The 25704-nt window shown below is 43.7% G+C and overlaps 2 protein-coding genes and 2 non-coding genes across 4 annotated transcripts in view; 1 reads left to right on the forward strand and 3 right to left on the reverse strand.

Annotated features, from left to right (window-relative positions):
* Positions 1-4956: 4956 nt before the first annotated feature.
* On the forward strand, positions 4957-5030 carry trnat-agu. Its single transcript has one exon. It is a non-coding gene; the product is annotated as a tRNA-Thr (tRNA).
* A 5578-nt stretch (positions 5031-10608) lies between these two features.
* LOC103176332 (genetic suppressor element 1-like) lies at positions 10609-22924 on the reverse strand. Its single transcript, XM_007889789.2, has 5 exons — positions 22849-22924; positions 22399-22752; positions 18409-18651; positions 17371-17474; positions 10609-12485 (listed from the first exon to the last, which is right to left on the reverse strand). The coding sequence occupies exons 1-5, from the start codon at positions 22922-22924 to the stop codon at positions 12366-12368; spliced, it is 897 nt and encodes a 298-aa protein (XP_007887980.2). The 3' UTR covers positions 10609-12365.
* trnae-cuc lies at positions 16750-16820 on the reverse strand. The gene has a single exon. It is a non-coding gene; the product is annotated as a tRNA-Glu (tRNA).
* A 1871-nt stretch (positions 22925-24795) lies between the features above and the next one.
* LOC103176331 (genetic suppressor element 1-like) overlaps positions 24796-25704 on the reverse strand; it is a 186533-nt gene continuing 185624 nt past the window's right edge. The window contains exon 12 of the mRNA XM_007889788.2: positions 24796-24812. Within this exon, the coding sequence (XP_007887979.2) occupies positions 24796-24812 (17 nt within the window). The remainder of the gene's footprint in view (positions 24813-25704) is intronic.

The following is a 25704-nucleotide window of genomic DNA, read 5'->3' on the forward strand; positions in this document are numbered from 1 at the left end:
TCTCACTCACACTCACTCTCACTCACTCTCTCACTCACACTCACTCACTCACTTTCACACTCACTCTCACTTACTCTCACTCTCACTCACTCTCACTCTCACTCACTTACTCTCACACTCATTCACTCTCACTAACTCTCACTCACACTCACTCTCACTTACTCACACTCACTCTCTTTCACTCTTTCACTCTCACTAACTCACTCACACTCACTCACTCTCACTCACACTCTCTTTCACTCACTCTCACTCTCACTCACACTCACTCACTCTCACTCATTCTCACTCACACTCACTCTTCTCACTCACTCTCACTCACTCTCACTTTCACACTCTCACTCTCACTTACTCTCACACTCACTCACTTACTCTCACTCACACTCACTAACTCTCACTCACTCTCACTCTCACTCACACTCACACTCACTCTCTTTCACTCTTTCACTCTCACTCTCACTAACTCACACTCACTCTCACTTACTCTCACTCACACTCACTCACTCTCACTCATTCTCACACACTCACTCTCACTCACTCTCACTCACACTCACTTCCTCTCACTCACTTACTCACACCCCTTTTTTTTTCACATTCACATCATTTCACACCGATGATTTCCCCGGGAGAGACTTTAGGATATGGTCCACCCCCTGCCCACCGGCACAGTGATTTCCGGGTTGCCGGCTCCAGTCGGAAGTATTCCGAGAGTTTCGGCGTATGACGCAATGGCTTTAAGGACTGAGCTACTCGCAACTCACCGGAGCAGCAGTTCGCTTGCATTTGAAGGGTGTTTGGGCGTGGGAATAGCTGGGTGTATGGAACATGCGGAAACCCATCACCAGCTTAAGAGTATCCAAACCAAGCTGAGAATTTCATACGTTCCACCTACACATAGAAATTCCTGAGATAGGTTGTTGGAATGGGATGCACACTCTCTCCCGAGAGGGATGCATCCTGCTTACCTAATTCTGGAAATTATTGATCATAACAATAATAATAATAATCCTTGCATTTGATATAGCGGTGGCCGTGCCTTCAGCCACAATTCCCCGAGGCTCTGGAACTGCCTTCCTCACTCCCTTTGTCTCGCTCCCTCCCTTCCCATTTTCAGGTCTTTGCTGAAGACCTTTCTTTTCGACTGCGCCTTTGGTCACCTTCCTCCCCCTCCCCCTGGCTCGGTCCCAGGATCCGTTCCTGTAAAGCGCTCTGAGACGCCTTCTGGCATGGATGGCGCTATATAAATACAAGTTGTTGTAGCGCTTTTCACATCTTCTCGACGTCTCAAAGCGCTTCACAGAATAGACTGCAAAGTGAATTGACTGTATATTTGTGGGCAAAACCCGGCAGCCAATTGCTCACAGCAGTGTCGCACAAACAGTCGTGAATTGAAAATGACCAATTTATTATTGTTTTGTTTTGGAGGGATTATTATTATTAGGCGTGTGGAGGAAGGAAACTTGCCCAGGGTTTCGCCCTGCCTGGAATTGAACCCAGGTGTCTCACTTGCAAGGCAAGTGATCTAACCACTGAACTACAGGACTCCATATTAGTGTGGGTTGGCAGGAGCCAAGGCTTTGGGACCCCACAGTGTGGGTTGGGATTCTGCTGAAGTCGAACCAGCTGAAGCTGCATAGCTTGCCATTGATATCGCTGTTTGGCAAGCTTTCCCACTGCTTGTCCAGATAGGACCACCCTACCCTTTAGAGCTAGCAGCTGAGTGGGCAGATTCTCTACCCCTGGTGACTGGTCTGCCCTTCCAAGTACTACCGATAAGCCAGGCTGGCTGTGCTGTGATCAGCAGTGCCCTGGAGTACTGCCTGGTTCAGGAATCAGACTACTGAGACCACCAGAAGGTCGGCTCAATTCTGACAATCTGTTGCCAAACATGGAGCCAGTTCAGCGCTAAGGAGACCCTATTCCTCTCCCCCAAAGAGGATAGTCATTAGTTGGTCATTTAACATCCGACAAACACTTGTGAGGTGCCTTGGGATGTCCTCCAGACATGAGCAATGTTATTTTGTTGTTGTTAAAATAAAGGTAAGCCCTGAATACCTTTTTAACCTAAGTTATAAAAAAATCTCATTTAAGAAAAGGTGTATCACATTGGATCCCAACTCCTTTGCCCATCCCACCACCCCCACCTGCTTTTACTTCTGTTCAAATTTCCTTTCTTCCTTGCCTAGTGTAATATCCAGGTTATTTTTAAGATTCACCAATAAAATACATAGTGATTACACTTTGCAGTATATTCTGTGAAGCACTCTTGACATATCCTCCCAATGTGACAGGCACTGTACCAAATGTAAGGATTATTATTACTTAATATCTACTTTCACATCAAATAGATACACACATCTATCAAAGTTTACCTAGTAGTAAGTTGGAATCCGGTTGTTAGTCGATTGGTAATAATCCCTTAAAAAAAATGATAGTTTGATCACTCGGTCCACAACTGCTTGTGGGACACTGCTGTGCGCAATTGGCTGCCATGTTTTGCCCACAAATATACAGTCAATTCACTTTACAGTATATTCTGTGAAGCGCTTTGGGACGTCCTCCCGACGTGAAAAGCGCTATATCAAATGCAAGGATTATTATTATTATTATTACACTTGTAATTGGCATCTGCTCATGCCTTCCAGTGATCTTTCTGAGAAAAGACCTTCACACTGTATTGGTTATCAAATCCTTCACTGTTGCATTCCAGAGCCGTCAATCATTGTCACAAAGTGTTGGAATGTGAAGGATGAACAAATCTCTCATTCATCAAACTCTCTCTGGTGGCCTTGTCGTTGTGCATAGCTCTTTCGGTGATCCAGATAAGCCATAACGGGCCTTTTTCTGTGCCGTAAATTTCTATCGTTCTATGGTTTGATTTATTGTAAGTGTTCAATCTGCGGGCTTGCATCATTTTGAGGCTGTAACCTCGGTGCTCCTGTGCTGTTGAACCACTAAATTGTGATGGTGGTTGTGTCTGTATCTATTTTTGTGTCTCGTACAGTGGTGCTTTTGTGGCATGTAGTCAGTGGAGCAGTGAGACGTTTCAGCGTTGACTGCTTGCGGTCTTCTATGGAGAAGACAAAAGGGTAGATAGGAACAGGGTACACAAAGGACATAGATTTAGAGTTATAAAGGACCGATACCAGGAAGTTTTTCTTCACTCAAGAGTGTCATTTTCTTTACCCAAGCGCTCTGGGACACTACCCTGCGATATAAATGCATGTTAGTGTCGTAATTCACAAGTGGAACAGGTTGCCAGGAAAGGTGGTAGAGGCCAGAACACTCGACTCAATTAAAAAGCTGCTTGATGCTGTGATGGGATGACAGTAGGGTGAGAGTTCTGGGAGGATGGGATAGGATATTTGATATATAAAACATCCATATCTGCTTTCCCAAAGATGGAAGCCATCCATGCTCCTTGGGATGCTACCCTGCGTGAGGGGCGCTATACAAGTTATTGCTGCAATGAGTGAGGGTGAGGGATGTGTGTGTGTGTGCAGTGAGTGAGGGTACACAATGAATGAATGTGAGCAGTGAGTGTGACCGGAGGTGACGTCGGGGGCTGTATGCAATGTGTGCAGCGAGTGTGACTGGAGGTAACCAGGGGTTGAGCGTGCAGCGTATGCAGTGAGTGAGTATGAGCTGTGAGTGTGACCGGAAGTTAGAGGGGTGAGTGCGCAGTGTGTGTAGTCAGTGAGGGTGAGCAATGAGTGTGACCGAAGGTGAACGGACCGGGGTGCAGGGGAATGCGCACTGTGTGCGGTGAGTGTGAGCAGTGAGTGTGAGCAGAGGTGACCTCCAGGGGTGAGTGTGCAGTGAGTGAGTGTGAGCAGTGAGTGTGACTGGAGGTGACCGGGGGGGGGGGGGGCGGTGTGTGTGAGTGTGCAGAGTGTGGAGTCACTGAGTGTGTACAGTGAGTGTGACCAGATGTGATGGGGGGTGGTGGTGTGAAGTGTGGAGTCACTGAGTGTGCACAGTGAGTATGACCAGATGTGACGGGGGGGGGGGGGGGGGGGAGGTGAGTGTGCAGAGTGTGGAGGGAGTCAGTGAGTGTGCGCAGTGTGACCAGATGTGACGGGGGGGGGAGGTGAGTGTGCACAGTGAGTATGACCAGATGTGACGGGGGGGGGGTGGGGGGAGGTGAGTGTGCAGAGTGTGGAGGGAGTCAGTGAGTGTGCGCAGTGTGACCAGATGTGGCGGGGGGGGGGAGAGGGGGGAGTGTGCAGAGTGTGCACAGTGAGTGTGACCAGATGTGACGGGGGGGGGAGGTGAGTGTGCAGAGTGTGGAGGGAGTCAGTGAGTGTGCGCAGTGTGACCAGATGTGGCGGGGGGGGGGGGAGAGGGGGGGAGTGTGCAGAGTGTGCACAGTGAGTGTGACCAGATGTGACGGGGGGGGGGAGGTGAGTGTGCACAGTGAGTGTGACCAGATGTGACGGGGGGGGTGAGTGTGCAGAGTGTGCACAGTGAGTGTGACCAGATGTGGAGGGGGGGGGAGGTGAGTGTGCACAGTGAGTGTGACCAGATGTGGAGGGGGGGTGAGTGTGCAGAGTGTGCACAGTGAGTGTGACCAGATGTGATGTGGAGGGGGGGTGAGTGTGCAGAGTGTGCACAGTGAGTGTGACCAGATGTGGAGGGGGGGGGAGGGGGGTGAGTGTGCAGAGTGTGCAGAGTGAGTGTGACCAGATGTGATGTGGAGGAGGGGGAGTGTGCAGAGTGTGGAGGGGAAGTCAGCGAGTGAGTGCGCGTGACCTGAGGTGACCCCGAGAGAGGTGATGCGCGAGTGCGTGCGCGCGTGCGTGCGTGCGTGCGCGCGCGCGCCCGCGTTGCCGTGACGCTCCCTCCCTCCCTCGCGGCAGCGGCAGCAGTAAGAGAGGGGGAGGGGTGTGAGAGGGTGAAGCCGGAGCCGCAGCGCCGCAGCGCCGGGGTTGTGAGCAGCCGCGGCCTGAGCTCCGTCGCGGCGCCGTGGCTTAGTTGGTTAAAGCGCCTGTCTAGTAAACAGGAGATCCTGGGTTCGAATCCCAGCGGTGCCTCAGCTTCAGCCGCAGCAGCAGCAGCAGCAGGTGCTCTTTTCATTTTATTTATTTGCTGCCTTTCTTACCCCCACCCCCAACCCCAACCCCCCCCCACCCCCAACACCTCCACCCTTTCCCCTACTTAAAAAAAATAAACAAAAAAAAACACTCCTCCCCCCCTCCTCCTCCTCCTCCTCCTCCATTTCCATTCCCAGTTCCCATCCATTTCTTTTTCAGGTTCTGAAAAAAAAGTCCAGTTTTCCAACGTTTATTTTTTGTGCAAATCGCAGCAGCAAAAGGGTATAATGGGGGGGGGAAAAAAAGGGTATATGGGGGGAAAAAATGCCCCTCCCCCTCCCTCTTACCCCCCCATCCCCTTGTGCTGCACACACCGCCCCCTCGTGGGCCAAGAGCCGAACTGTTCCCAGAGCTTCCTGAGGGAAGCACCAGGGGCCAAGGGGACGCACAGAAAAGACACCGGCGTGTAAAATGTTAATTATATATGTTCGCGTATATATATTTTTAGATATAAAGGTCCGGCGCGAAGGTTGAGTGTGTTTCCCCAACACGCGGGAATTTCGCCCGCAGTGTGCGCCATCGCTCCCACCGGACGCAGCTGTGGCCCCTCCTGACACGTCGACGCTGTGATAGGGGGCACCGTTGCCGAACAGTGGAACGGTGGCTGTCGCGATGGTGAAAGGTCGAAGGGTTCTCAGCAGCGTCAGGAGGCGCGGCGCTGCTGGAACGTCCTCCCGTCCTCCTGGCTTCCCATATGCAGTTCGAGAACCTGGTCCTCACCTTCAAAGCCCTCCATGGTCTCGCTCCCCCCCTACCTCTGCGGACTCCTGACCGCCTACCATCCTGCCGGTTCCCTCCGCTCAGCGGACTCCGGCTTGCTTCATGTCCCCGCCTCGCTCGCCCCACCATTGGCGGATGGGCCTTCAGCCGCTCTGCTCCCACCGCTCTGGAACTCCATCCCGCAGTCCCTCCGTTGCCTCCTTCAAGACCAGTCTCAAGACCCTCCTCTCCGACTGTGCTTTCGGTCACCCTGCTTCCCCCCCCCCGCCGCCCTCCACCCTCCCCGATCCCGACCCCCAGCTCGGGTCCGAAACACTGATTGTCCAGGGCCTTGGGATGTCCTCCCGATGCGAAAGGCGCTGTGCAAACGATCGAAGAAGACAAATTGTCAAAGGAAAGAATTGCAAAGCCAAATTTCTGTAAACTGCTTTTCATGTTAAAAAATAATAATAATCCTTGCATTTAATAACACCTTATCACACCTTCAAGACATCTTAAAGCGCTTCACAGAATATACTGTAAAGTGAATTGATTGTATACTTTGTGAGCAAAACGCGACAGTCAATTGCACACAGCAGTGTCCCACAAACAGTCGTGGATAGAGTGACCAAATTATTATTTTGTTTTTGGAGCGATTATTACCCCTGGAAAAGCTATCCACCAATAGACTAACTACCATATTCCTACTTACTGCTCGGTAAACAGAGGCGAGTGGAATAAGGAAACGATTAGGACGTCCTTCCGATGTGAAAGTCGCTATACTTTCCCCAGCTCCACTATTCAAATAATCCATCTCATTTAGAACTCTGCTGCCCGCATCCTGATCCAGACCAAAAGATCCTGAAAACCCTCCCTACATCCCTCAAACCCCGGCCGCTACCGCCCTATTTCTATCCTGCCCTTCCTCGCAAAAGTTCTAGAACGCGTTGTTGCCAATCAACTTTGCCCTCACCTCTCCTCCCACTCCCTCTTCGAACCCCTCCAGTCCGGTTTCCGCCCACAGTACAGAGACTGCGCTTGTGAAAGTCACAAACCACATCCTCTCTGTCTGTGACCAGGGCTCCCTCTGCCTCCTTGTCCTTGACCTCTCCGCCGCGTTCGACACAGTCGATCACGCCATCCTCCTCCATCGCCTTTCTTCCGTCATCCACCTCAGTGGGACCGCACTCGCCTGGTTCGAGTCCTATCTCACAAACCGCCAGTAGCACATCTGCACAAACAGCTTCTCCTCCCGCTCTCACCCGGTTACCTGTGGGGTACCCCAAGGATCCATCCTTGGCCCCCTCCTTTTTCTGATCTACATGCTCCCTCTTGGGGATTTCATCCGCAGACATGGGGTACACTTCCACATGTATGCGGACGACACCCAACTCTATTTTCCCACCTCTCTTTGCGACCCCCAGTCCCTGATGTTCTGTCAGCCTGCCTGTCAGACCTCAGGGGCTGGATGAGCACAAATTTCCTTCAGCTGAACATTGACAAGACGGAAGCCATACTCTTTGGCTCTCGTCAATGTCCAAAATCTCACGGCTCTCACCTCCTCCACCTACCTGACCTCCCCCTAAAACTCTCCGAACCCATACCCTAGGCGTCAGGTTTGGCCCCCAATTATCCTTCCTTCCTCACATCTGGTCCCTCACCAGCAAATGCTTTCTTCCACCTCCGACGCATCGCCCGTCTCCGCCAATACCACTCCCCAAAAGCCGCTGAAACCCTGGTCCATGCCTTTGTCACCTCTTTGCTGGACTACTCTAACGCCCTCCTCGCCGGTCTCCCATCCACTACCATCCATAAAATCCAAATCATTCAAAACTCTGCCGCCCGCATTCTCACCCGAACCAAACTTTGCTCCCCAATCACCCCAGTCCTTGCCAGACTGCACTACCTGCCTATCCCAGACAGGATCGATTTCAAGATCCTCACCCTTGTATTCAAATCCCTGCACTCCTCTGTAGCCCCCTACCTCTCTGACCTCCTCTCTCCTCAAAACAGTTGCCTTAGTTTCTCCGGATCTGGACTCCTCCGAGTCCTCCGAGTCCTCTGCTTCACCCTCGGTGGCCGTGCCTTCAGCCACTATGCCCCAAGGCTCTGGAACTGCCTTCCTCACTCCCTTTGTCTCGCTCCCTCCCTTCCCATTTTCAGGTCTCTGCTGAAGACCTTTCCTTTCGATCGCACCTTTGGTCACCTTCCTCCCCCCTCCCCCTGGCTCGGCCCCGGGATCCGTTACTGTAAAGCGCTCTTGAGACGCCGTCCGGCGTGGAGGGCGCTGTATAAATCAGAGTTGTTGTTGACCAAACTCCGTACTCCCATCTCACCAGTTCCTGCCAGGCTCCACTGGCACCCACCCCAACGCCGAACAGATCGACTTCAAGATTCTCACACTCGTGTTCAAATCGCTTCATTCCTTGGCACCTCCCTACCTCTCCAACCTCCTCACTTCCCAATCCACCACCTGGTACCTCCGCACGACTGGCACCAGCCTCCTTCTTGTCCCTCGCACCCTCCGCTCCACCATCGGAGGTCACGCTTTTAGCCACTACGCCCCGAAACTTGGGAATACTCTCCCTCAATGCCTGCATCGTGCTCCCGCGCTCCTTTTTCCAGTCCCACCTTAAAGCTTTCCTTTTCGACTGTGCTTACGGTCACACTCCCCCCACCCCCCAGGCTTGGAATCAGGCTCCGCCATTGTTAAGTGCTCTGAGATGCTGCCTTGCTTGGAGCGTGCTATATAAGTGCAAGTTGTTGTTGTAATTTGTTATTGTTTGTTGTTGTTGCCCAACATTTCCCCCTGCCAGAAATTGCAGTACTCTATAATAATAATAATAATAATAATAATAATCCTTGCATTTGATATAGCGCTTTTCACGTCGGGAGGACGTCCGAAAGCGCTTCACAGAACACACTGTAAAGTGACTCCATGTATTACATACAATCATACAGAATCTACAGGAGCCAAAACAGCCCACTTGGCCCAACTAAGTTGTAGTGGGTTGCCCAATGTGACTCTCGCTTCTCAGATTGAGTAAAAGGGACCTTCACCTATGTTCCTCAGTTCTCTCTTTTGGTGTACATCAACATTGGAGTGCTGGTTAAGAAGTTACTGTTTTTCCCATTTTATTTATTATTTTTCTGCCCATCAGGTTTGCTACCTGTTTTCTCAGTAGCCATTGTTTTTTCTGTTTTGAATAAGTTTCATTGTGTCCTGTCTGATCAGTAGGTACGAGTGGCATGAGATTACCTTGTTGCCTTGTTTGAAGTCCCTGTCTCCACTGTGATGAACTTATGCAGATAACACAAGTTTTTGCTCAAGTAAGTCACAAGAGGTGATAAGAGCTCCGAGATGCTACCCTGAGCGCAGGGCACTGTAAAAATGCAGGTTGTTATAAATGTGAAAGGTTCAGATGTTTAATAAATTAAATTAAACATTAATTTATTACTCTTCAGAGTTTTCTTTAACCAGGGAGTACAGTAAAAACATGCCGTCCAACATAATACGCTTGTGTGAGCTGCATGGGTTTGACTGAGATTTCAGATGCGCTTAAGAAGTTGAAGGCCAACATGGATTCCTGAATACCCAATCAATAACCTCCTTTTTACTTAGCATTGTAACAATTACAACCCTTCTTTCTTCCTTTTAGCCAGTTTCTGTATCTATCCTCAACTTCATTACCGATTATCATCAGTTTGTAAAGGAATCTGTGTGTGGTATTTTGTCAAAGGGGGACTCAGAAGGAGGTCACAATGGGCTTCTGTTTCACATTGAGCAGAATTGCCAAAAACAGGGAGCAAGTGACTCGGCCTTCCAAAATTAACTTACAAGGTTTGGTCTTACACTTCACAATAACAACTTGCATTTATATATTTCCGCCCCCCCCCCCCTCCGGCTCAGCGTCACGCTCTGTCAAGTGCTCTGGGACACTGCCCTGCGTGGGGGTGCTACATAAATGCAAGCTGTTGTTGTTGTTGTTGCCCTTCACATGGAGTAGTGCCTTGGAGAACTGAAATAATATACTTAAAAGTGTATTTACATGTGAGTGTATAAGTACAGTATGTCAATATAATCCACAGAGATTACCCAGCATCATACCCAATGTTACAGAATGGAAACAGGCCATTCGGCCCAACTAGACTGTGCTGGTGTTTATACTCCACATAAGCCTTGATCCCTCCAAATCACTTCCCTATTTAGCTCTATTCCCTTCTCCCTCAGATACGTACCAAATTTCCTCTTAGTTATGTTGGTGCTTCTGCTTCAACCACTTCTACTGGCAGTGAGTTCCACTTTCTCACTATTGTCTGCTCCGGCCTTCTGCATGTCCCTCATGCCCTCCATTCCACCATTGGTGGCCGCGTTTTCAACCACTACACCCCGAAACTCTGAAACACTCTTCCTCTATCCCTCTGCCTTGCCCCTTCTTTCCCCATCTTCAGGTCGCACCTGAAGACCTTCTTATTCACAGTCACCTCCCCCTACCTCTGGCTCAGCATTGTGCTCTACCACTGTCAAGCGATCTGGGACACTATCCTGCAAAAGGGTTGTTATATAATTTCAAATTGTTGTTGTAAAGAAGTTACTTTGAAATACCATTTTAGATTTGTTACTGGGTATCTTATATTTACACCCCCTTGTTTTGGACTCTCCAACAAGCAGAAAGAGCCTATAAATTTCCACCTTTTTGAATCATTTAACTAATTTAAACACTTTATAATTTTAAACATGCTAGAGACATTTGAGATATCAAAAAATTATAGAAAAATGTAAATCACACGGAGAATACAAATGAACAAGACAAGGTTGTAATGTGTACAAAACTTTATTAACAAATGCTTATTTTAGTCACAGCAGACAATGAATAAATACTTAAAAATCATGACTTCAAATAATAAATACCTGTTAAATTTTGAAACTTGTTGCAAACGGTAAAGGCTAGGCTTCATTAAAGAACTAGTTGGCTACTTTTATTTTTAACGCGAAAGGCCATTTTTGTAAAGTAATAGAGAGCTGAAGATACGAGGATTGCTTTGTTCAATTTGCCATTGTTTAAAAACACTCTCAGTGTAAAAGAAAACCGGCTCATTTTAGAAGACCAGGTAAACAGTTCCAGTTCCAAATAGTTCCTCCAATAATTTACTAATAAAAGGACCGTTTTTTAAAACATTTTGAATGTTATTTATTTTAGTCACCTCTATGAAACTCTTAAATGCTTCACACTGCAGCAAAGTCTTAGGTGCACAGAGGATATCTTCTTTTTCAAAAAAAATACATTGCACAAAAGTGCTTCAAATTGTATATAACAATTCTCATAATGCTTATAGTTATATATCATCTGATTAAACTTCATTTTAAACAGTGTTATGCTAGCCCTGTTTATTGGACATTTTGTATTTATAGGCAACTGAAAAAAAACCTCACATATTATTCTGTTAAAAATATTGTAATGATTATGTATAAAGACATTTTATCATCATTCCTCTTCATCAAGGTTAAGATGAGTCTCACATACCTCTGCATAAAAGCAAAACATTTGCTTTTGTTAACTTTATTACAAAAAATAGAAAAAGTACTTCAAGTCATTTCTAATACTAGAAGTGGTCCTGTGTATTAAAAGGTAGTTTTCGCTCAGCATTTACATTATTTAAGCAACAAAGTAAAACAACAGATCTATCCTTTTACAATATCCTGCCTTCTATCACTGTATTAATCTATGCATTTCAACGTGAATCTGTACCTTTTATTACCCAACAACTGGAATAAAAGCAAACCTTTTGCAGAACTTCAAAATATACATTTCACTTTTAACACCATTGAATTATACTGTAAAACAGTATGGTAATATACAAACAAATATGTATTGCAGATAAAATTGACAAACTTACTAAGTGTTAGACAATGAGTGGTGTTTCAAAAAGTTACTTAAAAAAAAATGATGACTTGTTGGGGGCCACAAAAATAATTAGTTAATAATTAATGTCAAAAATTTCTGAAAACATTGCCTATTAAAGTCCTTATATATAGTAGACATTTCCACTAATTGCACTTCTATTTCTAGCATACAAATAAATGCTTCCAGCAGCTAAAATACAAATTATAAGTGAGAACAAAAATACATTTCTTTAAGTGAATACAAAAAAGTACTCTTTCCACACATCGCATTATCAATTAAACATTCTTTTCTTTTCTGCGTGGCCTTATCTGCATTATTTTGGTACAACCTGAGGATGCTCAAGGTATCAACATACAGGTTTCCCAGTGGATCAGTGCTAAACTACAGTGGCTTTGGATCTAGCTTGGCTGTGAAAGGTGAGCAGGCGAGCTGGACCGAGCTGTTTGGCAATGATCACCTCCTGTAAGTGGAGAGTTCTGTTCATTGAGTTTTTCCCGAAGTCCCGAGCTGCATCTTGCAGATTCTTTAAACAAGTGATCGTATGATTGGAAACTGATCCGGGTGCTTTGAAGTAACACCTTATCTCGAAGCCAAAGCATTCCGACTGTGCATGCTTTTCTGCTGCTATTTCTTTGTGTTTGTGTGTGTGTGTGAGAGGGTGGAACAGGGTTCACCTGTATGATGATGTGGGCCAGCAATGTGTCAGGTCAAGGCACTTGCGCAGGTTGTTGAGAGCAGCCTGATGGCACTGGCGCTCCACTTCGAACCTCTGCTTACACAGCTTCAGCTCCTAGAGAAACAAAAAACTCCACAAAATCAGCTGCTTTGTCATGTAGCATTTCTAAATAAGAATTCGGCCACAGTACTGATTTGTGACGAGGGAATTTTCAAATTCATCCATTTGAAAAAGGATCTGCTTTAAACCCTGGAGATCATAGATTTAACCTAATTTAACTGTAGACTAATCACCAAATAGAAAATTGTGAGTCAGAAGCACATGAAGAGTTAACATCTGAGGGAATGTCTCTCTGTGATTCAGTAAATCTAATGTAAACCCAGGTCCTCTTGCTTCCAAGGCGAGCGCTCTAACCAATACGCTGCAGGACTCCACGATCTATCCCTCTCCAACCACAAAATTCAGGATTACATTGAATTACTTAGAACATTACTGAGAAAAACAGGCCATTTCGCCCAACCAGTCTGTGCTGGTGTTTATACACCAAGAGTCTCCACTATTCCTATTTCCTAGTTCCGTCTCCCATTCCTTTCATGTTCCCTCTCCCTCATGCATGCTTCAAGTTTTCTTTTAACTGACATCAACTCTTTTCACAGTTTAGCACTGGAATTTCAGCCCAGTGATTCCTGGGGTAATTACCATGAATAGGTACTGAGAATGCCAAAAAATAACTTTTTTTAAAAAAATTATGTTTAAAAAAGGATCGTCCTGGAGCTCTGAGTCACCTCTTTTTGTTAAGCAAACACTAATTAGACATAATCTGAGGTGACCCAAGCCATTGGTATCAATTTGATCACTGTTCAAACACTCTTATTCCTGTTTTTTATTCTCGTTGGGCATTTGTTAATTTTGGGGGGATAAATAAAATCAAAAATTTAGAGACAAGAATGTGGTTTTCATAACACGTAGACCTAGTTACCTTCTTCCTTGATAAGGAATTAGTTCCAAGTTTATGCCTAACAGATGTAGAATTCTGCATAGATGCACCCAAAGGGATATTACACCAGCCCAAACATTACTTAATCCTGGAGAAAAGAGACTATGCGCTGATGCTAAGACTTTGGTGTCTGGATTTCCTTAATAATCCAGGGATAATGATTTATTTTCCTTCTAAATCTAATCAAAACATATGTGACACAGGCTTATGGCACCATTGGCTTGGTCACATCTTGGAGTAATGCTAGAGAGGGTACTATCTGATATGTTAATGTGCACATTTCTAACTACCTTTGATGTCGAAGGATACAAAGTACTATTCTAGAGTCAGATGGCGAGCAACACGGAAAAGCACGAGAGGTTGAACCACAGCTAACAGCAAACATTCTTCATATGAGCAAAGGTCTCATATAACACAGCTCACATTTCCACTTGGTTCACAGGATAAGAGCAGAAATTGTGACCTAGGAAACTCGAGAAGCTCTTCAAAATGATCCTGGTATTGTGCCTGGAACATTAGTTTCAGAAGAGAAATGACTCAAAAACATGGTAACTAACTCTCCAGTGAAACCTCCCCACCCTTACATCTTTTGTGTATTTTGTGCAGCAATTCAGTGATGGGCAATTGTGTATTTTCCCACTTGTGCACCAAGTAGCTCCATTTTGTATTAGTTTCTGAGAGAAATATCTTACCACAGGAACCTGATGTTGACAGGGTGGAACAGGCCACTTTGCGTACTCAGGTTTAAGCCCCTTTTAATTCTAATGACAAAACCCATTAGAGGTATCTGGATTTGGTCTTCCTGCCTGGTGGTGGAAACCAAACAGAAATAGGAAAAAGGGCTGTAAAGGCAATTTTAATAAGGATATGTATAGGGCTTTGGGCCACACTTGGGTTCACTACAAGATGAAGGCCTATTTGACTCTGACTTGTCCATTTGTGGACTCCAGCCCTGGGAACCAAATCTCAATCGAGACAATAACAGGGCCACAGACATTTGGGATCAGTACAAAAGGAAGGTAAAGTAGGTTCAGACACTCCTCTATGTTGCCACCATTCCCATGCCTCAAACCCAACTATAGAGAGGATTCCTGGATAAGAATCCCCAGTCTCCCTCGATTCATAATCTGCGCCATGAGCTCAACAGTCTTAATGTAATGTGTTAATGCACTGCACCTTCCTGCTTCACCTAGAGGCAGAAACTATTCAGAATTGTATTAGTTGTTCAGCTTAATATTAAAATTAATAGTCATTTGTTCAGTTGCTGCACTGTTATGTTAAATTAGGTCTAGTGTTGCAAATTGACAGTAATTTTATCTTTCCTTTTCACCAGTTAGCACGGATTGAGTACTGACTGAGTCCCGATCTCCGATCTTCTCCAGTCTGTAATCCGTCACATGAACCCAGTGAGATGTAATGGGATAACTATAAAGCATTCACCCATGTCTTTAAATGTTGTGGAAATGGGTATTGTAATTAGTCGCAAACTTAGCATCTAAAGTTGATGGATAATTGTGATGTGGTTACCTTTGGTCAGGTCTTGTAATTTTAAAGTTAATCATTTTTATTTTGTTCCCTTTCTTAACTGGTTAATATTAATGGATATTTAAATTAAACATGTGCATAAATGCACTTGGAGACTTTTTTTATATATTACAGCCTGGAGTCAAATGAGACCAATGTAGAGGTACACTTTTTAACGTCTACATCCATCACACAAGCAAAGCGTTGGCTGCCTGATAACATTGCCACAGGAGCTGGGAAGTACATACAGGGTTGGGAGGATTGATTTTTTTGTTCTCATAACTTCTTGTTATTATTTTGGGGTTTTATTTATTGGAGGAATACCTGGCTCCAGAAAGAAATGGGAGCAGCATATAGGGATTAACTTATCTTCGATTCAGGGAGGAATGTCTCTTCAGCCACACACATACTAATTGATTGAACAGGGGTTTTAACTTTCATTTGGACTCATTCTACAAAGTATGAGCCATGTTATCAACACATGGCTTTGTCATTTGACATGCTTTGTCTTATTAGATCAGGTCTCTCCCTCCTCTCTATTACTCTAGACAGGATTCAAACTGGGTCCAGATCCACAGCTCACCACAAAACAAAACCTCAGGTGGTGCGTACAGTACGCTTGAAAATATTTACTGGGAATTGGATAATTGTCTTCTCATCTCCAAAATGGTATTGTAATCCATGCTTGTCTCTTGGATTCTTATCTTCGTTTATTATAATGTCAATGTTGAGGTTTGTGAAATAAAAAGTTTAATATTTTTATTTAAAAATCTTGTGCTGTGATACTTTCCCATATGATGTGGCTTATCAGCAGGAATAATTTAAAAATCTTACCATAATAATAATAGTGTTTAATCCCACGTTTTATCCCACACTACGCTCCACGAGCCTATGAACCCCATCCTTGCTTGGCTTCATTGGCTCCAAGCCCCCAGTGTATCAAATTTAAGATGCTTGTTCTCACTTTCAAACCGTCCTTGTCCCGCTCCTCCAATTTGGCTCTGTGACCTCCTTCAATCCTATCAACCCAGCTGCTCCGTTTGCTCAGCGAACATTGACCTACTTCATGTCCCCGTTCTATCCATCCCACCATTGCACTTTCCTCTCTCCACCCCCTTGGGTTACCACCCCCAGCTGTGGTGCCCAGCCAGCAGTGTTAAGCACTTTGAGACATGCTCCCGACGTGAAAGGCCCTATAAAAAGTTAAATTGTTTTGCAACAACTTTCTGGAGCCGCAGGGTTACTGTTCATTCTGTATAGTGAGACATTACTGATACTGATAAGTAGCTTCAGCTTCTTGATTATACAATAACCATTCAATGTAATACTCAACAACCTTTAATAATGAGCAAAGTTTTCCTATAAACACTAAAACCATCCTAAACATCTTCTGTATAAACATGCAACTAGCAATAAAACTCTTTTCCGTCTCCCAGAATGTAATGTTAAGACAGAGGATCTACTGTATAGAGTTTCACTTCTGGAACTGACACCATTTTTTAGTAGCATATGTGTGTAGGAAGAAATAAGACCAAAAATTCATGACCGAAATCAGCAACTACGGAACAGACTATTTACCGTTTTTTATCCAAATCAAGAAACAGTATTTGACCAGTATAGATATGTGACCTCTGCACCGAATTTATAATAATAATAATCTTTGAATTTGATATAGCGCTTTTCATGTCTTCTAGTCGTCTCAAAGCGCTTCACAGAATATACTGTAAAGTAAATTCACTGCAAATTTGTGGGCGAAATTCCCACAAACAGTCATAGATTGAAGTGACCAATTTATTGTTTTTTTTTCTTGAGGGATTATTATTAGGCGTGTGGAGTAAGGAAACTTGCCCAAGGTTTCGCCCCTGCTGGGAATCGAACCCAGGTCTCTCGCTTGAGAGGCGAGTGCTCTAACCACTGAGCTACAGGACTCCACATTTCTGCCAATAATGCACATGAACTAGATAGAAAGCCACCTGCGCCTGAAGTGTCAAAATGAATAATAATCTTTACTTTTTTTATCATTGTTTTCATACATTATCTGCAGTCTTCAGTTTCTAATAGTTTGATGGTGTGCTATTCAATATACAGTGAAAGAACACGATACATTTGATTGGCAGCTGGGGGGAGAAAAGTAGGCAGAAAATCAAAGTGTTCAGAGTTACATCCCTTACGAGCATTCTCTTAAAATAAATAGGTCCTTTTGCAGTAAATTATGATAACCTGCCATTCCATGCAATGGCTTAAAACAGCATGAGGGTTTACTGTAGTTCATCACAGGTACAGCTGGTCTTTTCACACTTAGATGATTTAGTGTTGAACGTCTGTTACTAGGATTAAGGAAATTAGAAATCATCAGGACAGCAAAATGCTACACTGCAGCAATACACTTCTGCAAAGGCAGGGGGAATTGCATGTAATAATCACTGGTTCACAGAGGTGTCTCTTTAATCTAGACCTGGGCGATGGTATATTTCTTACCAACATATGTACACGGAGATTCTCTGCTGTAACGTTCAGTTCCTGATTTCTATTTTTGAGATGACTCAGCTGCTCCTCAAGCAGTTGCTGCTCGAGGTTTTTCTCTGCAAAATGAAAAATATTAACAAAGTATATATATATACATATACATAGTCCCATTTAATCCTTTCCCTCACCCCATGAACCCTATATCATCTTTGCTCGCAGAGAGCAGATTGCAGTGGGCAGAATCTGGCAAAATCAATGGTAACGATGATATAGAAGGCACACTTATTTTCTGACACAGCAGAGGGCATCTCTCTCTTGTTCAACTGAGAAATTTGGTGTCTAAAATGCAATACTGCAGTAAGCAAATATCAGATACCAAGCGTCACAGAACAATGAATCCCAGATTTTAAGCTGGCAATCTTGTGATCCAAAATTGGCAAATCAGGAACCAAAATTAACACAACACATCCAGTGTGTGAATTTATTGCAATTTAGAAACTATTGTGTTTTATTTTAACCATACAATAAGTAATACTCCTTGCATTTGAAATAGCATCTTATTACATTGTCCAAATGTCTCAAAGCATTTCACAGGATGTTTTACTGTAAATTGCAATGATTGGGTATTTGTAGGCAAATGTATTGCAAGCATCTCCCTTCCCCCCCAATCCACTGACATCGGCAGCTATTCATTTCCCTTTCCACATACACAATTTGCATATGCGAAGGTTTGAGGAGTGATCGAATCCATTCTTATACTTGATGTGAAACTCTGTAGAATAGTTTCCACGCCACACACTCTGCCTACTATTTTGTGAAGTATGACTCAATTCTGTGCACATTTCTCCATTGCATTCAAAATGCAATGGAGAAATATGCACAGAATTGGGCCTGCAAATATACAGTCACTCCACTTTACAGTATATTCTGTGAAGCACTTTGGGACGTATCAAAGATGTGATGAGACTCTATATCCAATGCAAGGATGATTATTTTTATTAAGTACAGTTCAGTGGTGTCGTTTCATTCACACTTTTTTCTCATTCTTACCTTCAAGGTACTCCTGGTAAGCTTCGAGGACCGCCGTGACCCCCTGCCATTTTGGCTGCCAATTCATCTCATCCTCGCTTTCAGATTCTTCAGCCTGAAGAACATCCTGTCTGCTTTGATCTAGATGTTGCAGGACCTCAGTTGTCTGCTGCTGCTGCCGCCGCTGTTGCTGCTTTGGTACGTCACACAATGACGATCGCGGAGCTATGGAACTGCAACTTCTATCACTCTGTGCTTCACCCACTGAAACAATAATGAACAGCTCAATTACCACATCGCTGTATTGTGCAGGAAGATTATCCGATGTAGGTTAAAGCACAAAATAACTTAGTGATCATGCAGCTATTCTATCTATGTCCAAGTGTACAAAATGGAAAGCGTTACTTAGAAGGTTCAGAATAGAATATCGTAGACAGAAACAGAGAACATTTCTCACTCTGATCAGTGTACAAGATCTTTTCAATTTTTAATTGCCTCTTACTTTTCTGATTATTCAAAGTAACATACACCATAGTGTGCCCACACGCAGCATTAGGAGCTTTGGAATGCAAAACATGGGTCACTCCCAGTGCTTGCTTGATGTTTGCGTGATCAGCAAATGTGTCTTGTTAAGTTCTGGTAGGTGGTAAAATACAGAGGTTCATTGCACACTATATAAGCGTAACATCTGTTGAAGACTGTTTCACTCACTCGCCTTCCTAAATGCATAAATAATATGCAAGATAGCACAAGCTAACAATTCAGTTATTTACCACTGCTGCGAGTCAAGAACCACAAGGTGCAGATAGACTAAGGCTAACTTGAGTGATGACGATTAAGATCGCACTGTGTTTTGTACTGCTGGCTTGATTGATAAGGTTAAGGCAGTTATTGAGTTCCTCTCTCTTACAGCATGGGTAACTCATTCCTTTCCAGTTAACAAGATCAGTTTGGATGAAGAAGGCCTCTTTGACCCATTTGATCTCCTCCTTCCAGAAAACCCACCATACTGTCTTTCCATAACAGCATTAAGTTATATTTGGATTAATTCAGTGATGGGCCTCAACCACCCTTCCTGGTAGCCTATTTCCAGTCATAAAATCAGAGAATCCTGCAGCACAGAAGGGAGGCCATTCAGCCCATTATGCCTGTGCCAGCTCTTTGAAAAAGCTATTCAATTAATCCCAATCCCCCGCTCTTTCCCCATAGCCTAGCATTTTTTTTCAAGTATATTTCGAATGCGCTTCAGGCTGCACAACCCAGATCGTAACAATTCTCTGCGTAAAAACATTCTCATCTCCCCCTGGTTCTTTTGCCAATTATCTTAAATCTGTGTCCTCTGGTTACTACCAGTGGAAATAGTTTCTTCTTATTTACTCTATCAAACCCATCATAATTTTGAACTCCTCTATTAAATCTCCCCTCAACCTTCTCTGCTCTAAGGAGAATAATCCCTACTTTTCTAGTCTCTCCACATAGCTAAAGTCCCTCATCCCTGGTACCATTCTGGTAAATCTCCTTTGCACCCTCTCCAAAGCCTTGATATCCTTCCTAAAGTGTGTTGCCCAGAATTGGATACAATACTCCAGCTGAGACCTATCCAGTGATTTATAGAAGTTTAGCGTAATTTCCTTGCTTTTGTATTATATACGTCTATTTATAAAGCCAAGGATTCCATATTTTTTAAAAACAGATTTAACAAGTTGTCCTGCTACCTTCAAAGATCAGTCTTAACCTGGGCCAATAGAAAGGGCTGCAACAATTTTTCTGCTGAATCCACTGCAAACCACTTCCTCCGCTACAAACCTGTAATAACACAGTGTGCTAGACCCCGGGCCGCTGTGCATTGCTGCCGGCTGTGGGCGGAGCAGCCCCAGACACTCTTGCGTGGAGAGGCGCGAGCGGGAAATGGGCTTCGCTCACCCCAAGGCACGCTGTTGTCTGTGTGTCTCCCTCTTTTATGTGTGTGTCTGTTTGTGAGTGTCTTTGTGTGAGTTTGTCTGTGTGTATCTCTCTCCTCTACATGTGTGTGTTTGTGAATGTGTTTGTGTGTCTGTGAGTGTGTGTCTCGCTATGGCTGTGAGTGCGTCTCTATGTCTGCGAGTGTGTGACTCTCTCTGAGTCTGTCTCTCTCTGCATCTGTCTGTGAGTGTGTGTGTCTCTCTGTCTAGAAGTGTTTGTGTGTGTCTCTGTGGGAGTGCGTCTGTCTCTCTGTGGTGGCAAGCCCCAAGAGGCAGGAGTTGGTGACCGAACAAGAGTCAGGACACTGGGCTTCTAGTGTAGTGTAGGGTGGAAATGGACCATTTGACCCTTCAGGCCAGGGCTAGTGTTCCCCCCCACCACGAGTGGGCCATCCATTATTTGTTAAAGAGAGGATTAATACTTTTTGCAACAATCTAATATGTATTATTTCTGCATGTTTAGTCTTTAGCGATAACAGAGTTTTACTCCACGTTCATGTTTAGGTCTATCACATGTCAATCAATCTTTTAATTACTTCTCATGGAAAATCCCCTGATAGCTCCCATTAATTTGCAGTACTTCTTAGATTATAAAAGGATTCCATAGGGTGGAGGTTGATGGACTATTTCCACTCGTTGGTCAGTTCAAAACGAGGGGCATAAATATAAGCTAGTTAGTAGCAGATCTAAGAGCAAGTTTAGGAGGTACTTCTTTTTGTAGATTTGCCCATACTTACATTCCGTACGTACCCCTGTGTTTCAGCATATTTCAGTTTTGCAGTTTCCAAGCAGAATCCATACCAGTGATTGTAGATTCAAACATAAAAAAGATGGGCCAGCTGCAGAACTAATGCCCTTTTGCACTGCTGCTAAATAGTATTAGTGTCATAATAAAAGCTGGCAGTTCTTTTGGCAATGTAAGAACAAAGCATTGAAATTGTATTTGTTAGTAGAAATGAAGGATTTCAAGCTCCCCTTTTGCCTAAAGTGAAAATGACCACTCTGAAGATAGTCCATCCAGGGAATCCTTCTGCCTCAGACGCCTCCCCCACCACCTTTAAAGCCCGCATTAAGATAATAATGATGACTCTTGCATTTGGTATAGCGCCTTTCACATCAGAAGGATGTCCCTAAACCCTTCATAGGATTTTACTGTAAAGTAGAGTGAATGTGATTTGTAGGCGATAGGAAAAAGAGCTATGAATACAAAAGCTACGAAGCTTAATTAAATTTATACAAGACATCATTTAGGTTTGCTGTGTGCAAATTGTTAGGTTAGGTTTACAGTTTGCTGTGTGCAAACTGGCTACTGCATTTGTCTATAAAATACTGTCATTGCACTTTACAATAAATTTACTGGAACCTCCCTCTTCTTACTTTAACCGGCAGCCTCCCACTTTACTCCCGCCCTCTTCCTCTCTTTCTGTCTTTAAGTCCTGCCTCCAATCCTACCTCTATTAATGCACCTATGGCCACCGTCTCTTCCCTCTCCCCACCTTGCTTGGCCAAACCCATCCATGTGAAGTATTACCCTATGTGAAGGGCACTATATAAATGTAAATTGTCGTTTGTTGTAAATCCTGTGAAGTACTTTGACATGTCCTCCCGATGTGAAAGATGCTACGTTAAAAGCAAGGATTATTATTTTATTATTATTACAGCTCTTGGCACCCAATTACAGAGAGTATATCAGTGCCATGAAAGGAGGAGTAATGAGGAGCTCCAAGGAGAGGAAGTGGAGTTTTAAGTGAATAAAATTGAATTCAAAAAACAAAAATCTAGATATTACATAAAATAATAACAATAATAATAATCCTTGCATTTGATATAGCGCTTTATCACATCTTCAAGATGTTTCGAAGGGCTTCACAGAATATGCTGTAAAGTGAATTGACTCTGTATTTTGTGGATGAAACGTGGCAGCCAATTGCGCACAGCAGTGTCCCACAAACAGTCATGAATCGAGTGACCAAATTATTATTTTTATTGAAAAGAAAGAGATCATTTAAAGGTTGGTTTGTTTCCTGTGTTTTTCACTAGAGTGCATTACCTGGGTGATGATGTGAAGCCTGCATCTCAGCGCTCTGCAGCACGGAATCCTGGAAGTTGCGGGTGAACTGGTGAGGCGGTTTGAGTTTCCTATTCCTGTCAGTTACCATCCCATATGGTTTGCACTTGTCACTGGAGGCGCCGCTGAAATCTGCTGTTCCCAGCTTGTCAGATTTGTTCTCATTTACGCTGCTTGTGCGATCATTTGACACGGATTCCAGAGCTGGTGGTGTCAGCCGTGGCTCTGCCCGAGGCTTGGCTGGCAGTTTCTCATGAGGATGAACAGTTTGGCTGCTGTCAGGTGCAAGCACCGAGAGACAGCTGACGTCAGGTGCACCTGTCAGGCCGGAAGCATCTGCCAGATGAAAACAGATAGTCTGTTCACTTCTCTGATGCCTACATGAAGTCCTGCTCTCCTTGGTGTAAATATTCTGACAGTAACATTACTCACATTTTGTGTGGAGAACATTTAAGGTGGAGGCTACTGCGGTTATCTGAATACTTAAGTGAGAAGCAGACCTGGGCATGGCTCAATCTGACCCAAAACTGACATAAGCAGTGATTGTAGGGTGTCAAATCAGACGTTTTGGCAATATTTCTTGTTGGAATTCAGGAAATGCAACCCCCTGCCCTCCTGAACTACTTTGCCATAAAGGTAATAATAATAATAATAATAATCCTTGTATTTGATATAGCGCTTTTCACGTCAGGAGGACATCCCAAAGCGCTTCACAGAACACACTGTAAAGTGAATTGACTGTATATTTGTGGGCGAACGCGGCAGCCAATTGCCCAGGGGACAAATACTATGCCCCCACAACTATTCTTTTACACCAAACCAGACAGGTTTGGCTTGGCTTTGATTTCCTGCATTTTATCAAACATTTTCCCAAACCTTCAGTGATCAAAAAAATAACATCTGCCTTGCACGGTTGGAGGCCTGTCTGACTGAGGGAAAGGCTCCAGACTGTAATAATAACTCACTGTGCTCATGAATAATTATGTATAACAGAGCCTCAGCAGCTTGTAGCTGTTTTTTTTTCGTCCGGCTGGTTATAGCACCCAACTAAACAAGTCGAAAATTGTCACCCGCAACTCTGATCTTCTTGGACCTGCCTGCCCATTTCTGTATATCCAAGTGGCAGACCCTGGGAACAAGGCAAACTGGAAACTCACAAAAGCCCCTTTTCTAATCCTATCTGGGGCTGTGGAGATTTAACTTTGGCACTTGCCCCCAAATATATCCATTTATATTAAGTGCGAGGATTATTAATTTTATTCACAATTTGGCTGCAGTTGTGAATATCTAACAGTGCGACATCCCATTGTTTACACTCCTCATAATATTCAGAATTAGAATATTCTCATGACCCAATTCAGGAATACAACTTTACGGGCTGTTTCCTGGTGGTGGGGGTGGGGTTGGAGTGGGGGAAACTGAGATGACTTTTCACACCAACATCAATTTAGGAAAGAATGTGAAGGCATTCCTAATTAACACAAGTATCAGCTTAAGAAACACTGTAAAAAAATTGCTCTGTGTGCAATTAGCCGCCACATTTCACCCACAAAATACAGTCACTCCATCTTACTATGAAGCACTTTGAGATGCCTCAATGATGTGACAAGGCGCTATATCAAATGCAAGGGTTATTATTGTTATTATTAATAAATAGTATCCTCATTGAATTTTACAGCAAAGGAGGAAATTCAGTCCATTGGGCTGTGCTGCTTCTCTGAAAGAGCTAAACATATTGTCCTATTCTGTCCCATTCCTTACTCTTTACATTTTTCAAATATTTGTCCCAATATTTAAAACCTATTATGGGTTTGGCTTCAATCACCATTTTTGTAGAGAATTATACTGATTACAAACCCTTTTGTGTGAAAAACTCCTACCATCGTACTTTGTTTTCTTGGCAATGATCTTAAATTTACACCCTTTAGTTACCAATTCATGACCACCTGGTTAACACCATACATTAAAGATGTCGGCCTGGCTCAGATGATAGCCTCCAGTTACAAGGTTGTGGGTCAAGACCCATGTAGTCTAGGCTGACACTCGAATGGGGGAGTGCTGCATTGTTAGAGATGCTGTCCTTTGGATGAGATGTTAAATTGATGTCCTGTTCAGATGGTCATTAAAGATCTTGTGGCGCAATTCGAAAAAGAGAAGAGTTTCTCCCGGTATCCTAACCAACAATTCCCTCAAAAAGAAATTGGCCATTCACTTCAAGACATTCCCGTGCGCAAATTGGCTGCTGCATTTGTCTAGAAATATACAGTCACTACACTTAACTGTGAAGCGCTTTAAGAGTCTCTATATCAAATGGAAGGATTAGTTTTCTTAAAATAAGTAGCCTGGAATAACTGGTCTCACTCCAAAGTTCATTTTTTTCTAGCCAGTTTCTGTGGCTGTTGACGTAAACCATAGAAATTTAGAGCACAGGTCACTCAGCCCATTGTGTTGTCAACAAGTCAACGGTCGACAGGATTTTTGAGTTATCTGGTCAGTGACCTGGGTCAAGCCACAACCAAATGAGGGAATTCAAATTCGACAAAGTAATAAAAATAATAATAATAAATAAGGAACTAGAAAAAAAATCAGGAAATACATGATCTACAAATTGAATGTGGGCGTATGTGGCAATATAAAACAAACATAATCAACGGCGCAACTGGAGACTATTCAAAAATGGATTGACAAAATTCCTGGTGGACAAAATATCAACCTCCTGCAAAAAGTAGTTATTTTAGGAAGCTCAAATATATTAAGAAAAGTAACATCCATTCATCTGTAAAGTGGCAGTGTTATTGGTCCTACTGACCCATCACTCAAAACCATTTAGAAATTATCTCTACAAAGTGATTTAAACTGTAATAACATAATATAATAATAAATAATAATCATTGCATTGTTCTTTTCACACTGGGAGAACATCTAAGGTGCTTCCCAGGATATACTGTAAAGTGTAATGACTGTGTACTTTGTGAGTGAATAGTACAGTAAGTGTTAAATGAGCACTGAGGTGACAATACATCAATGTTATTCATCTACAAAATACAGTCACTACATTTTACAATATATTCTGTGAAGTGCTTTGAGACGTCTGTGAAGGTTGCAATATCAAATGCAAGGATTAGTATCTTTCAGAAAAATGTTTAGATACAGGTGTGAGAAATGAAAATGCCACAATGATCCATAGATAATGCACATGGGAACACCTGCACAAGTGCACACATACACACACACGCACACACACATACACACACACACATATATAGGATAACAAACATACACCCATGA

The sequence above is a fragment of the Callorhinchus milii genome, unplaced genomic scaffold (assembly GCF_018977255.1).
Source record: "Callorhinchus milii isolate IMCB2004 unplaced genomic scaffold, IMCB_Cmil_1.0 Scaffold2, whole genome shotgun sequence".
NCBI lineage: Eukaryota > Metazoa > Chordata > Chondrichthyes > Chimaeriformes > Callorhinchidae > Callorhinchus > Callorhinchus milii.

Coding starts and splice junctions, on each gene's coding strand:
- LOC103176332 (XM_007889789.2), bottom strand. CDS start 22,924: ATGCCCAGGTCTGCTTCTCACTTAAGTATTCAGATAACCGCAGTAGCC. Junction 22,753..22,848: donor AAATGTTCTCCACACAAAAT/GTGAGTAATGTT, acceptor TTCATCTGGCAG/ATGCTTCCGGCCTGACAGGT. Junction 17,475..18,408: donor TTACCAGGAGTACCTTGAAG/GTAAGAATGAGA, acceptor TTCATTTTGCAG/AGAAAAACCTCGAGCAGCAA.